A 13779-nucleotide genomic window follows, 5' to 3' on the forward strand; every position below is an offset into this window, starting at 1 on the left:
TGTCACTGAACTTGAAAATATTTTCAGTTTAATCTGCATAATTAGGTATAGTTACATGTCCTCTTTTATGGCAAACTTCTATCATTTCAGTGCCCTCTAAGTCTATAATTTGAATATTACACTACAACATAAAGGAAATATGATGAATGATAGCAAGTACTGGGTTGGCCAAAAAGTTCCTTCAGTTTTAAAATAAAAATAAAAGATACTTTATCATTTTTACTAGGAACTCTATTGTACAACAAATTCATTGTTTTATCCCACTACCTTCTTCCATTTTTCAGGCAGCTTCATAATTTCATTTTCCCCGAACTTTTTATCTTTTTGAGCAAAGAACTGTTACTGGTGCCTTTTACCGTCTTCAGGAATTGAAATTTTTTCCCTTAAGTTAGTTAGTTACTTCAGTCTCTCAGTCATGTCCGACTCTTTGCGACCCCATGAACTGCAGCACGCCTGGCCTCCCTGTCCGTCACCAACTGCCGGAGTCTACCCAAACCCATGTCCATTGAGTCGGTGATGCCAGCAAATCATCTCCTCCTCTTTCATCCCCTTCTCCTCCTGCCTTCAATCTTTCCCAGCATCAGGGTCTTTTCAAATGAGTCAGCTCTTCACATCAGGTGGACAAAGTATTGGCAGTTTCAGCTTCAACATCAGTCCTTCCAATGTACACCCAGGACTTATCTTTAGGATGGACTGGTTGGATCTCCTTGCAGTCCAAGGGACTCTCAAGAGTCTTCTCCAACACCACAGTTCAAAAGCATCAATTCCTTGGTGCTCAGCTTTTTTATAGTCCAACTCTCACATCCATACATGACTACTGGAAAAACCATAGCCTTAACTAGACGGAACTTTGTTGGCAAAGTAATGTCTTTGCTTTTTAATATGCTATCTAGGTTGGTCATAACTTTCCTCCCAAGGAGTAAGCGTCTTTTAATTTCATGGCTGCAATCACCATCTGCAGTGATTTTGGAGCCCCAAAAAATAAAGTCAACCACTGTTTCCCCATCTATTTCCCATGAAGTGATGGGACCAGATGCCATGATCTTAGTTTTCTGAATGTTGAGCTTTAGGCCAACTTTTTCACTCTCTTCTTTCACTTTCATCAAGAGGCTCTTTTGTTCTTCTTCGCTTTCTGCCATAAGGGTGGTGTCATCTGCATATCTGAGGTTATTGATATTTCTCCCAGCAATCTTGATTCCAGCTTGTGCTTCATCCAGCCCAGCATTTCTCATGATGAACTCTGCATATAAGTTAAATAAGCAGGGTGACAATATACAGCCTTGACATACTCCTTTTCCTATTTGGAACCAGTGTGTTGTTCCATGTCCAGTTCTAACTGTTGCTTCCTGACATGTTGCTTCCTGTTGCATATAGGTTTCTCAAGAGGCAGGTCTGGTATTCCCATCTCCTTCAAAATTTCCCACAGTTTATTGTGATCCACACAAAGACTTTGGCATAGTCAATAAAGCAGAAATCAATGTTTTTCTGGAACTCTCTTGCTTTCCTGATGATCCAGTGGATGTTGGCAATTTGACCTCTGGTTTCTCTGCCCTTTCTAAAACCAGCTTGAACATCTGGAAGTTCATGGTTCATGTATTATTGAAGTCTAGCTTGGAGAATTTTGAGCATTACTTTACTAGTGTGTGAGATGAGTGCAATTGTGCAGTAGTTTGAGCATTCTTTGGTATTCCTTTCTTAGGGATTGGAATGAAAACTGACCTTTTCCAGTCCTGTGGCCACTGCTGAGTTTTCGCAGCACTTTCACAGCATCGTCTGTTAGGACTTGAAATATCTCAACCAGAATTCCATCACCTCCATTAGCTTTGTTCGTAGTGATGTGTCCTAAGGCCCACTTGACTTCACATTCCAGGATGTCTGTGTCTGGCTCTAGGTGAGTGTGAGTGATCACACCATTGTGATTATCTAGGTGTGAAGATCTTTTTTGTACAGTTCTTCTGTGTATTCTTGCCACATCTTCTTAATATCTTCTGCTTCTGTTAGGTCCATACCATTTTTGTCTTTTATTGAGCCCATCTTTGCATGAAATGTTCCCTTGGTGTCTCTAATTTTCTTGAAGAGATCTCTAGTCTTTCCCATTCTGTTGTTTTCCTCTATTTCTTTACATTGATCACTGAGGAAGGCTTTCTTATCTCTTGTGCTATTCTTTGGAACTCTGCATTCAAATGGGTGTATCTTTCCTTTTCTCCTTTGCTTTTCACTTCTCTTCTTTTCACAGCTATTTGTAAGGCCTCCTCAGACAGCCATTTTGCTTTTTTGTATTTCTTTCTCTTGGGGATGGTCTTGATCCCTGTCTCCTGTACAATGTCACGAACCTCCATCCATAATTCATCAGGCTCTCTGTCTTTCAGATCTAGTCCCTTAAATCTATTTCTTACTTCCCCTGTATAGTCATAAGGGATTTGATTTAGGTCATACCTGAATGGTCTAGTGGTTTTCCCCACTTTCTTCAATTTAAGTCTGAATTTGGCAATAAGGAGTTCATGATCTGAGCCACAGTCAGCTCCCGGTCTTGTTTTTGCTGACTGTATAGAGCTTCTCCATCTTTGGCTGCAAAGGATATAATCAATCTGATTTCAGTGTTGACCATCTGGTGAGGTCCATGTGTAGAGTCTTCTCTTGTGTTGTTGGAAGAGGGTATTTGCTATGACCAGTGCATTCTCTTGGCAGAACTCTATTAGCCTTTGCCCTGCTTCATTCTGTACTCCAAGGCCAAATTTGCCTGTTATTCCACGTGTTTCTTGGCTTCCTATTTTTACATTCCAGTCCCCTATAATGAAAAGGACATCATTTTGGCGTGTTAATTCTAGAAGGTCTTGTGCATCTTCACAGAACCGTTCAACTTCAGCTTCTTCAGTGTTACTGGTCAGGGCATAGACTTGGATTACTGTGATATTCAGAGAATTTTGTAAAGACTGAAATAAATGGAAATCTGAAGGTGCAATGTTTGGTGAATACAGTGAATGACAGAACTTCCCAGCCAAGTGTAAAAGTTTTTTGCCTTGTCATCAAAGAAATGTGCGGTCTTTTGTTACCCTGATGGAGGATTATGCGTTTTCTGTTGACTAATTGCAGACGCTTTTCAACTGGTCTAATTGGGAGCAGTACTTATTGCAATTAATCATTTGGCTTTCTGGAGGAGCTCATAATAGTGGACTCCTTTCCAATCCCACCATTTTTACAACATCACCTTCTTTGGATGAAAACCAGCCTTTCGTATGGTTGGTGGTGTTCATTTCACTTGCCCTATGATCTCTTCCATTCCACATTATTGTACAGTATCCGCTTTTCATTTCCCATCACAGTTTATTTTAAAAACAGAACATTTTCATTATGTTTAAGTAGAGAATTGCATGAGGAAATACGGTCAGGAAGATTTTTTTTTCGCTTAACTTATATGGAGCCAAACATCAAAGTAATTAACATAACTGAGCTGGTACAAATGATTTCAACACTTGATTTGGATATTTTGAGCATGTCAGCTATCTTCCATGCAGTATAACATTGATTATTCTCAATTAATGTCTCAATTTGATTTGTATCAACTACAACTTGTCTAACCAACTGGGGAGCATTATCCAGTGAGAAATCTCCAGCACAAAACATAGCAAACCACTTTTGACACATTTGATCAGTCATAGCAGCTTCTCCATACAAAAAAAATTATGCATACATCTTTTTTTCCATTTCAGTTGTGTTTTTACCTTTCTTGAAATAATAAAGCATAATATGTCAAATATGTTGCTTTTTCCTTCCATCTTCAATATTGAAATCACTACACAAAAATTCACCAATTTTTATGTTTTTTTAAAAAACACATGCTGATATGACAGCTGTCACAGTACAATCTAACAAAACTGTTTTAAATTAAGTTAAGACAACTAAGCATTGCTAGAGCCATTGTATGGGGAAAAACTAATGAACCTTTTGGCCAACCCAATAAATTTTGTCTTTTTTCTGTACCTTTCAACTATAAGATAAAATGAGACCACAGAAATGAAGCTGTTACATGATTAGAGAATACTAAAAGAAAGTATCTCTTATGAAAGTTATATGTTCTTTTCCTTACTATTACCTATAATTATCCATGAAGTAACTTTTTCCCAAGATGAAAGTACAGGAGGTTATTGTATTTAGAAACTTCTGAGGGGACATGGAACTTCCAAACTGCTCTGTGCCAGCCATGAATCAGCCATGATTCCTCATCATCTTTTTCGCCCTATATACACAGACCTGAGCCCATTTCCACTAGCACTCATTTAGTGATACTTTGTAGTGTAAAAGCAAAACTTCCCAAAATGATTGCTTCATTAATTGACTTATAGGATGTGCATCTTCTCACTTAAAAAAATTGCACTGACTTCATTTTGTTTATAAAAGTTTTATTCTGCATTCACATTTTGTGAGAAAAATATACATAGAGTATTTTGCCTCATTAGAAATCTTTCAGTGTTTGGCACCATAGAATTAAGATATCTTAAGTTTATAGGGGAATACAGTCTTACTATTTTGAGCTTATATTGCTCAGTAATTCTGGAGCTTGAGCAGTGTATGGAGGAACTTTGAATGATTCTTAACCCAAGCACCTCAGATGTCACCTCCTCAAAGAGACCTCCTCAAAGACTCACTCATTTCATTGTGCAATTTTCACTCACAACACTAGTAGTTTCAAACTACCTTTAACTTATTGTTTCCTCATTTAGAAGCTCCCCTGGAGAAGGAAATGGCAGCCCAACTCCGGTACTCTTGCCTGGAGAATTCCACGGTTGGAGGAGGGAGGAGCCTGGTGGGCTTCAGTCCATTGCGCGGGGGGGGGGGGTGGGGGGGGGTGGGGGGGGGTGGGGGGGGGGGGGGGGGGGTGGGGGGGGGGGGGGGGGGGGGTGGCGGGGAGCGGCGGGGCGGGCATCACAAAGAGTCAGACACAACTTGGCAACTAAATCAAACATCCAAAACCCCAAAACATATAGAAATTTAGCTCTGTCTTTTTTGTTTACTTTGGATCCCCAGTGCCTAGACCAGGGGCACTTAAACATTGTGGAATGAATATATTAATTTTTTTTTAATTATTTTTTTATGGCTGTGCTGGCTCTTCATTGCTGCATGTGGGCTTTTCTCTAGTTGCAGCATGCAGGGGCTACTCTCTAGTTCTGAGACACAGGCTTCTCATTGAAGTGGCTTCTCTTATTGCAGAACACTGGCTCACTAGTTGTGGGCATGCGTTTAGTTCCCCACAGGGCATGTGGACTCTTTGTGGAGTCTAACCCTTGTTCCCTGCATTGGCAGGCGGATTCTTCACTGGACCACCAGGGAAGTCTCGAAATTAGTTTCTTAACCGCCTACAAATAGCATTTTAAAAATTATTAACATTGAAACTTAGCTGTTATGACCACTGATATTCTCTGTGATATATATTCTGCCTATTACTTTTCTTTATTTCTTTATGAGACCACTTATTTTATAGCATAAACTCGAGCTGCAAATCATGTGAGTTGGTAGCTACTTAAAGAAAAAACAATTTGATTTGTATGCTTGGGTAAATGAAATTCTCAAGTGTTTTAATCTGACCTTCCAAACCACATACCAGTAATTTCCTGACATCCATCTCTGTCAGAGAACTGCATCTCATGGTACAAAATTCCTCATCCTGGAGTGGCAGTGGGTGAAAGGGTAGAGGGACTTAAGATCTATAAGACCAATTTGATCCAAACCCTGATAAACTTTGGTTCCCTAGGTTTAAGTAGTGTGAAAGTGCAAGTGTTTGTCGCTCAGTGGTGTCTGACTCTTTGCGACTCCATGGACAGCAGCTGGCCAGGCTCCTCTGTCCATGGGACTCTCCAAGCAATACTGGAGTGGGTTGCCATTTCCTTCTCCAGGGATCGAACTCGGGTCTCCTGCATTGCAGGTGCATTCTTTACCGTCTGAGCCACCAGGGAAGCCAAATTTAAGTAGGCTGTAAGGTCATTTATGAGCAATGTTTTTCTTTGGAAAGGGTATTCTGCCAATTAAAACTCATTTGCTCACAACAGTTTCACAGTTCCTCTCTCCATACCTAGTCACTGAATGTAAATCTGGAGCCTCCTATGGTTAACTCTAACAAGGGGCTAATTCCTGTTATGTCAGGGTTCGAGGCACTAGTGGGAAACATGGTGGGGGGGGGGGGCGCTGCCCGCGGGGTGTCTCGGCAGGGTCCTCCACCAGACCCAAGAGCCAGTCTCGCGCAGTCAAGCTCTGAGCATAAACCACTCCGTGGCCCGCTTGGGCGGGCCTGTGGCCTCGGGCTTAAAGTCCAGCCCGTGCCGCAGTCCCCGGGGTAGGCTAGCGCGCCTTTTCTGCTCCGGGGGCCACCGGACTCCACCAGGCGCCTATGTATGGAGGTGCGAAGCCACATAGATTGAGGAGGGGACGGCGGGAAAGGGTCGGTTGCTAGTGGTGCCCTGAACTTCTCTTGTGTCATGGGCGCGGGAGGTGAAAGCTTCTGTACTCCACAGGCCCTGGCGTGGTCCCCGCAGCACCTCGCCTTAGGCTCAGCTAGCAACTGAAGGCGTCACGGAGAAAGACCAGGACCGGAGTTCGCCCCTCCTTCACATCAGCCACAACCAGCCCCCCGCCCCTCCCCTCCGCGCATGCCCCGCCCCGTGAGCTGCCACGTGAGGCCCTCCACCAGACAGCCTATGGGCGCCAACTCCGCCCAGGATCCCCGCCTTGCACTCTGCTCCGCGCGCCGCCACGTGATGCGGCTCATCGCCAGCCAATGGACGCCGGCTTTGCCTCGCGCCCCGCCCCGCGCGCCGTGGCCGTTTGAAGTGACTAATTTCTGTCATATGACTGAGGCGCCTATGGGGGTGGCGGGGCAGCTCTAGGAGCGGGGGCCTGGCGAGTGCTCTGAGGAGCGACCCCGGCCTGGCCGTGGCCACCATGGCCCCTACCCTGTTCCAGAAGCTCTTCAGCAAGAGGAACGGCCTGGGCGCGCCCGGTCGGGACGCGAGGGACCCGGATTGCGCGTTCAGGTAGGTCGCCGCGGGGCGAGGGGCGAGGGGCGCGGAGCCGATGGCCTAGTGGGCTGCGGCTTCAAGAGGCGCCGAGGCTTTCTCGAACTTCACGCTCGCGCAGTAGCGTCGCCCCGGGACCGGGATCGGGGCCTCGGTCGGGAGGGGCAGGGCAGCTGCAGACCCGCGCCGGAGGGTTCGAGCGCGGTCCTCCCCCCTCCCCCACGCTCGCCCCTTACCCCCTTGTCCGGCGGTTTGTTTACGTCTTGCTCGGCGGCCACGCGCGGCTCCGCCACTCCAGGCGGAGCATCGCGGCCTGAGCTTAGGGTCCACACGCCTTCCTGGCGACGCGTAGAGTTGGGCGCGGGCTGGATTGGACCTCATCCGCCGTCCTCCGGGCCGAAAAGTTCTCCCCTCCTCCCCGCGGCCGGTCGTCCTCTGGGTGCTAGGTTCCAGCTTGGTTGCTGTTGCGGAGAGAGCAGCACGTTTTGACCAGCCTTAGGAGTGTAGAAAAGGCTGGAGGAGCGTGTCGGCAAGCTGCCGTTCTTTCAGATTTCTTGTAAATGCAAATTAGAATACTGAAGTGGTTTGCCATTCCCTTCTCCAGTGGACCGAGTGGCCTGAATGTTGTCGAAGGAGAAATGTGAAACCTAAGACGTTGTGCTTATTACTGACTAGAATGAAGCTGCGCTGAGTCAAATGAAGCATGGCCCTAGAATTGACCATCCCGTTGAACTGTTACTAAAAACGAGTCTATAAAAATTGACAACGATACCAAGATATTTTGTGGTATTACAGGCTTGGTTATTTTTTTTTTTTTTGTTACAGTACCTGTTGCTGGTAAAAAAACAAAACTTTTTTAAGGTTGTAAGACCCTGGAATATAAACCTGAATTCTAGATAAAGTTTAGTTTCGAAACTTCATTTGATGAAGAGATTATGTCTCTCAGACAGCCGTAATACTTGTTGCAGTGTGGAAACTTGTCAGTGTAAGTAGGCTGAATGTCAAATGTCACTCAAACCTGGTAGGATAGCAAAGAGCCCAGTAGTACTAGGAAAAAATGAGAATCTGTTAAATTTTGCGACAGTCACATTCTGAAATGACTGTACCGCACCGGTTTAAAAGGTTTTGCTAACTTTAGAATTATTCACCCTCTCTCACTAATGTAAGCCCCGTTAGTAAACATTCTGTAATATGTGAAATTGAAGTAGTAAATGGAAAGAAATTTCACTGACTTTTAGAGGAAAAAAAAATCTCAGAGGTGAACATCTTGAAACAGTGGTTAGTAAAGACAGTTATCTAGCTTTTGGTTTTTTCTACTGGGAAGTAAGTGTCTTGCCATGCTTATCTAATGACTTTCTTTAAAGATTTCTTTAGTGTTCTTTTGAAAAATGAAACTGCAGTCTAGATAGTACTACTTGAGCCATCCAGTAAATCAAGCGTGAGTAGAAAGCAAGTTTAGGGGCTATATTAAAAAGGTGACATTTGAATAGGCTTTCTATTTCTAGGCAGAGATTTACTTTGAGGTATCTAGATTTCCAAGCATCTCAAGTAATTGTAAGAAAAAGTTTATTTTTTTAAAAAATATAAGTCTACAATATGGTTGTGTAATACTACTTTAGAGTTGCCAAAGCACTTTCTCATCAGTTATCTCATGTGATGTTTCACAACAACCATGTGAGATAGGGCAAGTAGCAGTATAGATAACTGCATGATCCTTTTTTGTGTGTAAGAATGATGTGTAAGCACAATAACTGCAGTGCAATATGGAAGGTGTTGCTTTAAAAAATATAGAAGTGTACGTGTGAGAAAATGATAAGTGAGTAATGTCATACATATACCTGCTGCTAAGTCACTTCAGTCGTGTCCGACTCAGGCTCCCCCATCCCTGGGATTCTCCAGGCAAGAACACTGGAGTGGGTTGCCATTTCCTTTTCCAATACATATACCTAGCAACTTGCAAATTTGATCAACCTAAGTTTTGTGTGTTTTTTTAAACAATTTCATTGAGCTACAATTTACATACAATGAAATTGAGCCATTTTAAGTACATAGGAATTTTGTTTCATATGTGTACACAGTTGTGTACCCACAACCCCAATGAATTTTTAGAACACTTGATCACACAAAAAATTTCCTCATGCCCCTTTGCTGTCATTCCTTAACCCCTCCTCACCCAGGGCAATCACTGACCTGCTTTCTGTTTAATGATAGAAGTTTCTATTTTTTGTAGAATTTCATGTAAATGTAATCATACTGTTTATAGGCTTCTGTGTCTGGCTACTTTAACTCAGTGATTTTGAGACTCATCCAAGTTGTTGCGTTTTTCCTGTAGTTCCTTCAGTGTTTTTTTGAGGGGAAGGGGGCTGGTGCTGGATAGTATACCACAATTTGCTTATCCATTCACTGGTTGGCAGACATTTTGGGTTCTTTTCAGATTTAGGCTGCATTGAACATGCTGCTGGTGAACGTTTGTGAGCAAATCTTTATGTGGAAATGCGTTTTCATTTTTCTTGGAGTGGGATTGCTGGGTCATATGCTTAACTTAAAAAAAAAAAAAATTGCCAAACTTTTCCAAAGTAGTTGTACTATTCATAGTACCACTAGTAATGTATGAAGGTTACAGTTGCTCCAGATTGGCTTCAAAACCAGATGTCATTAGTCTGTTTTTTGTTTTTTTTAAATTAATTTATTGGTTTCACTGAATCTTGGTTGCGGCATGTGGGATCTAGCTACCTGACCAAGGATGGAACCAGGGCCCCCTGCATTGGGAGTTTAGAGTCTTGGATACTGGACCACCAGTGAAGTCTCATTAGTCTGGTTTTTTAAATTAAAAAGATTTTTTTGTATTATAAAAAATACCTAACATAAAATTTGCCGTGTTAACCATTTTAGAATCTTAAAATTTTTTTTCCCCTTGGAATATAGTAGATTTACAGTGTTAGTGTTAATTTCAAGTGTACAGCAAAGTGAATGTTATACATATACATACATCCACTCTTTTTAGATTCGTTTCCCATGCTCATGGGTATAGTGGTATCTTGTGGTTTTAATTTGCTTTTCCCAAATAATAAACGATGTTTAGCATCTTGTTATGTAACTCAGTTTTTTGAATAGACTAAAATTTAGTTTTTATACCAGTATACAATGCTTTCCTTTCTAGAATCCTTTTTTGGTTTTGTTTTAGTCAGCCTGAGTTGTTAAATCAGGCTTGGGCACAGTTAGCTATTCGCAGCTAACTATAGCTCAGCCTGTAAGTCAGTTCCTAGAGTAAGCAGTATACAAGGTCCAGTGGTGATAAGCCAGCAAAGGATAGGAAAGACTTGAGACAGAGAAGCCTTAGGAGCTTTTCAATATTCCTTTCATAGTTACTCCATTGAAAAATAGCAGGGATTACCCACTTCCTTTCAGTCTTAAGTTCCTTACCTGAGAGGTTTCTGGTGCTTGTCCTGTCTAAGCTTCCAGAGCTCGAGATGAATGTAGCATGTCACAAGAAGAATATTACTGTAATCATTTATAGAAGTGAAACAGTAATTTGTTTTCATCTTTTAAAGAATTTGGTAAAGACTGCTTTCTAGGGGAAGATACTCTTTATGTTTTTTCCATCAGGATACTTTTCAGTGGAAGTAAGAATTCAGTGTAAGTTCAATAACTTCAGTGCACATAAAATAACTGCTTTAAAAATAAAATTCTCTGCGGCTTCCCTGGTGGCTCAGTGGTAAAGAATCCAGCTGCCAATGCAGGAGACACAGTTCAATCCCTGATCTGGTAAGGTGCCACATGCTGTGGAGCAACCAAGCCTGTGTGACACAACTGTTGAGGCCGTGCTCCAGAGCCCGGGAGCTGAAGTACTGAAGCCTGTAGCCCTAAACGCTGTGCTCTGCAACAGGGGAGACCTCCACGGTGGGAGACCTGCGCACTTCTAGAGAGTAAGTCCTGCTCACCGCAACCAGAGAAAAGCCCACTCAGCAGCGAAGACTCAGCACAGCTGAAAATAAATAAAACTATAAAAATTAGCAAATGAGTAAATAAAATTCTCAGGACTTCCCTGGTGGTCCAGTGAGTAAGACTCCACACTTTCAATGCAGGGGGCCTGGGTTTGATCCCTGGTCAGGGAATTAGATTCCACATGCCTCAGCTAAAAATCCTACATGCTACAACAAAAATCGATGATCCTATATGCCTCAACTAAGACCTGGCACAGCCAAATAAATAAATGTGTGTATGTGTGTTTTAGTCGCTCAGTCGTGTCTGACTCTTTGTGACCCCATGGACTGTAGCCCGCCAGGCTCCTCTGTCCATGGGATTCTCCAGGCAAGAATATTGGAGTGGTTGCCATTCCCTTCTTCAGGGAATCTTCACCCAGGAATCGAACCTGGGTCTCCTGAATTGTAGACAGATTATTTTACCTTCTGAGCCACCAGGGAAGCACAAATAAATATTAAAAAGAATTCTCTTCATCTAAAAATGGTGTTAAAAATAGCAACTGTGCGGCATTGTCATGAGGTATATTAGTGAAGGTAACAGTAAACTGAGTTGTGTTAATAAACTAAGTCTTAAAATATTCTTGAAAGAAGTCTAATTTCATGAAGAAGGTTGTTTAAGAGGTAAATGTCTGTAGGATATAATTCATGTTTTGTTCAAAAAGCAGTCTCTGTATTTTCATTTTATTCCTAGTGCATGAACATTTGTTCTTACACTGTCTGTAGCAGGAATAACAACCTCTTAATTGGTTTTTCTGTCATCACTGTTGCCTTTCTGCAAACTGTTTTCAACATTCATCCTTTAAAAAAAAATGCTAATTTAGATCATGATCAGCAGGAAAAATGATGTAGAATTGAAAATCTCCACAACACAGCTATTTTAAGGATTCAAAGAGGTAAGTCCTGTTGAGCACTTAATGCAGTGCTTAGCACATGACTTTCATAACCAGAAGTTGTTACTATGATGATTTCGTTCTTATGTATAAAACCATTCAGTTTAGAACCAAATTCTTTAACATGGCTTGTGGGTGTGGCTTTTGTGAAATCTGTAGCCTCAAGTTCTTAATTTTTTAAAATAAGGTTATTTTTAACCTAGCTGTTACTCTATTATCTGTTTTTTACCTATTAATATTGTATATTTATTTATATACAATAAATATATCTGTTAATATTATCTAAGTCTATATTCAGATTTTCTCAGGATGTCTTTTTACAGTAGGTTTGTTTGAATCAGTCTCAGTTGAATTCGTAATTATGTGCCTTAACTAATTTTTATTCTATAACAGCCTCCATCCCTCCCTTTTAAAAACGCTTTTGTTTTTAAAATGGGTCATTTTTTCTATGAAATTTCCCCCATTCTCTTTTTGACTGTTTGATCTGTAATGGTTTCCTTTAATTCACTGGTTCCCAGCAGTCTATATTTTAACCAGACCCTCCAGGTGATTCGGAATGCTCAAGTTTGAGAACCACTGCTACAACTTACTCTCTCTTTCCTGAAAACTGATGGGTAGATACTTGACTAGATTTGGGTTCAGGTTTTTTTTTTTTTAATTTTAAAATATTCAACAGATTTTGCAGTGTACCTTGTTGCACACGTAGTGTCTGGTTGTCCCATTTTTAGTGGTGCTAAGATTGATTAGTTGGTTTCAGCCTATTCTTCCATTATAAAATTCCTCTTTCACTATTGGTTTCAGCATTTTTTGTTGATTATTGCCTGAACCCACTATCTTTTTAGGGGATGCAAAATGGTAACATCCTGATTCTTTATCCTGATTCTTCTGCGTTTATTTCTTGGTGAACTTTCTCTTACCATTTACTTGATTATTTGCTGTAGGAAAGTCAGCACCAAAGTTTGTGTATCACTTTTTAGAATAATTTATACTGAGTTAAATGAATGTTTCCGTTTTAATTATCATTTTTTAGTATCACCTCTTGGGTGTGCTTTAGTCCATTACAGTCAAATTGGCCCCATATTTGGCCAGAGGAAGACTTCTTAAGTTGACTTCTGTACCCTTTGACATGATCTGATCTCATTAGTCTTTGATAACTTGTTGCTTTTTTCTGGCCTTGTCTTAATCTAGGTCTCTCCCTTTCCTATGATTTTATAACTTCGGATTTGTTTTAGGTTCTGGGATGTGCCATGCTGTGTTGTTCTTTGTTTTGGGTATAATTTCACATAGCTTTTTGTTTAGCTTCTTGTTGTGGTCATCTGGGCTTATCCTAATTATTCTTTCTCCAGGAAGCCTATTCTGATTTCTCCCTAAGTTAGATTTCACTTTAGTTTTCTTCCATAGCTTTCTGTATTTCCTTCTGTGACATGTATCACAGCTGCCATTACTTGTCCACATCTCTCTCCTTTGCTTGCTTGAGAGCACTCTTCAACTTCAAGGTGTATTTTAGAGTAGAGTTAGAACCTTGTAAGCCACATGATGGGTTGTTTGTGGGGAACAAATGCCTAGGTTCTGTCTGGAGCAGCTAGCTAGGTAAGACGCTGTTTTCCAGCGTCTTTCCATACTGTGGAGGCCTATCTTGAACTCCTTGTCAGAAGGAGCAGCCCTTTCCCCTAGTCTCTATCAGAGCACACTGTTTGTATCCTCCACAGTTCTTTTTACAGTTTATCATCTCTCTCCCTCAAGTTCACATTGTTGAGTCAATGTATACAGCACAATGTCTACATCTGTGCTCAGTAAATATTTTAGAATGAACATATTAATTTTAAGAACAGAGAGAATCAGAAGTTCTGTTTTGGAGATTTGGTCTGGTTTTACTTGCTATTGAGAGATTTATTTGAG

The 13779-nt window shown here is 41.5% G+C and overlaps 1 protein-coding gene across 2 annotated transcripts in view; it reads left to right on the forward strand.

Moving 5' to 3' along the window:
- Nucleotides 1-6828: 6828 nt before the first annotated feature.
- FNIP1 (folliculin interacting protein 1) overlaps nucleotides 6829-13779 on the forward strand; it is a 120046-nt gene continuing 113095 nt past the window's right edge. For both annotated transcript variants that reach the window (XM_043912177.1, XM_043912178.1), the window contains exon 1: nucleotides 6829-7025. In XM_043912177.1, the coding sequence (XP_043768112.1) occupies nucleotides 6934-7025 (92 nt within the window). In that variant the 5' untranslated portion in view covers nucleotides 6829-6933. The remainder of the gene's footprint in view (nucleotides 7026-13779) is intronic.

This window comes from Cervus elaphus, chromosome 9 (genome assembly GCF_910594005.1).
Source record: "Cervus elaphus chromosome 9, mCerEla1.1, whole genome shotgun sequence".
Lineage (NCBI taxonomy): Eukaryota > Metazoa > Chordata > Mammalia > Artiodactyla > Cervidae > Cervus > Cervus elaphus.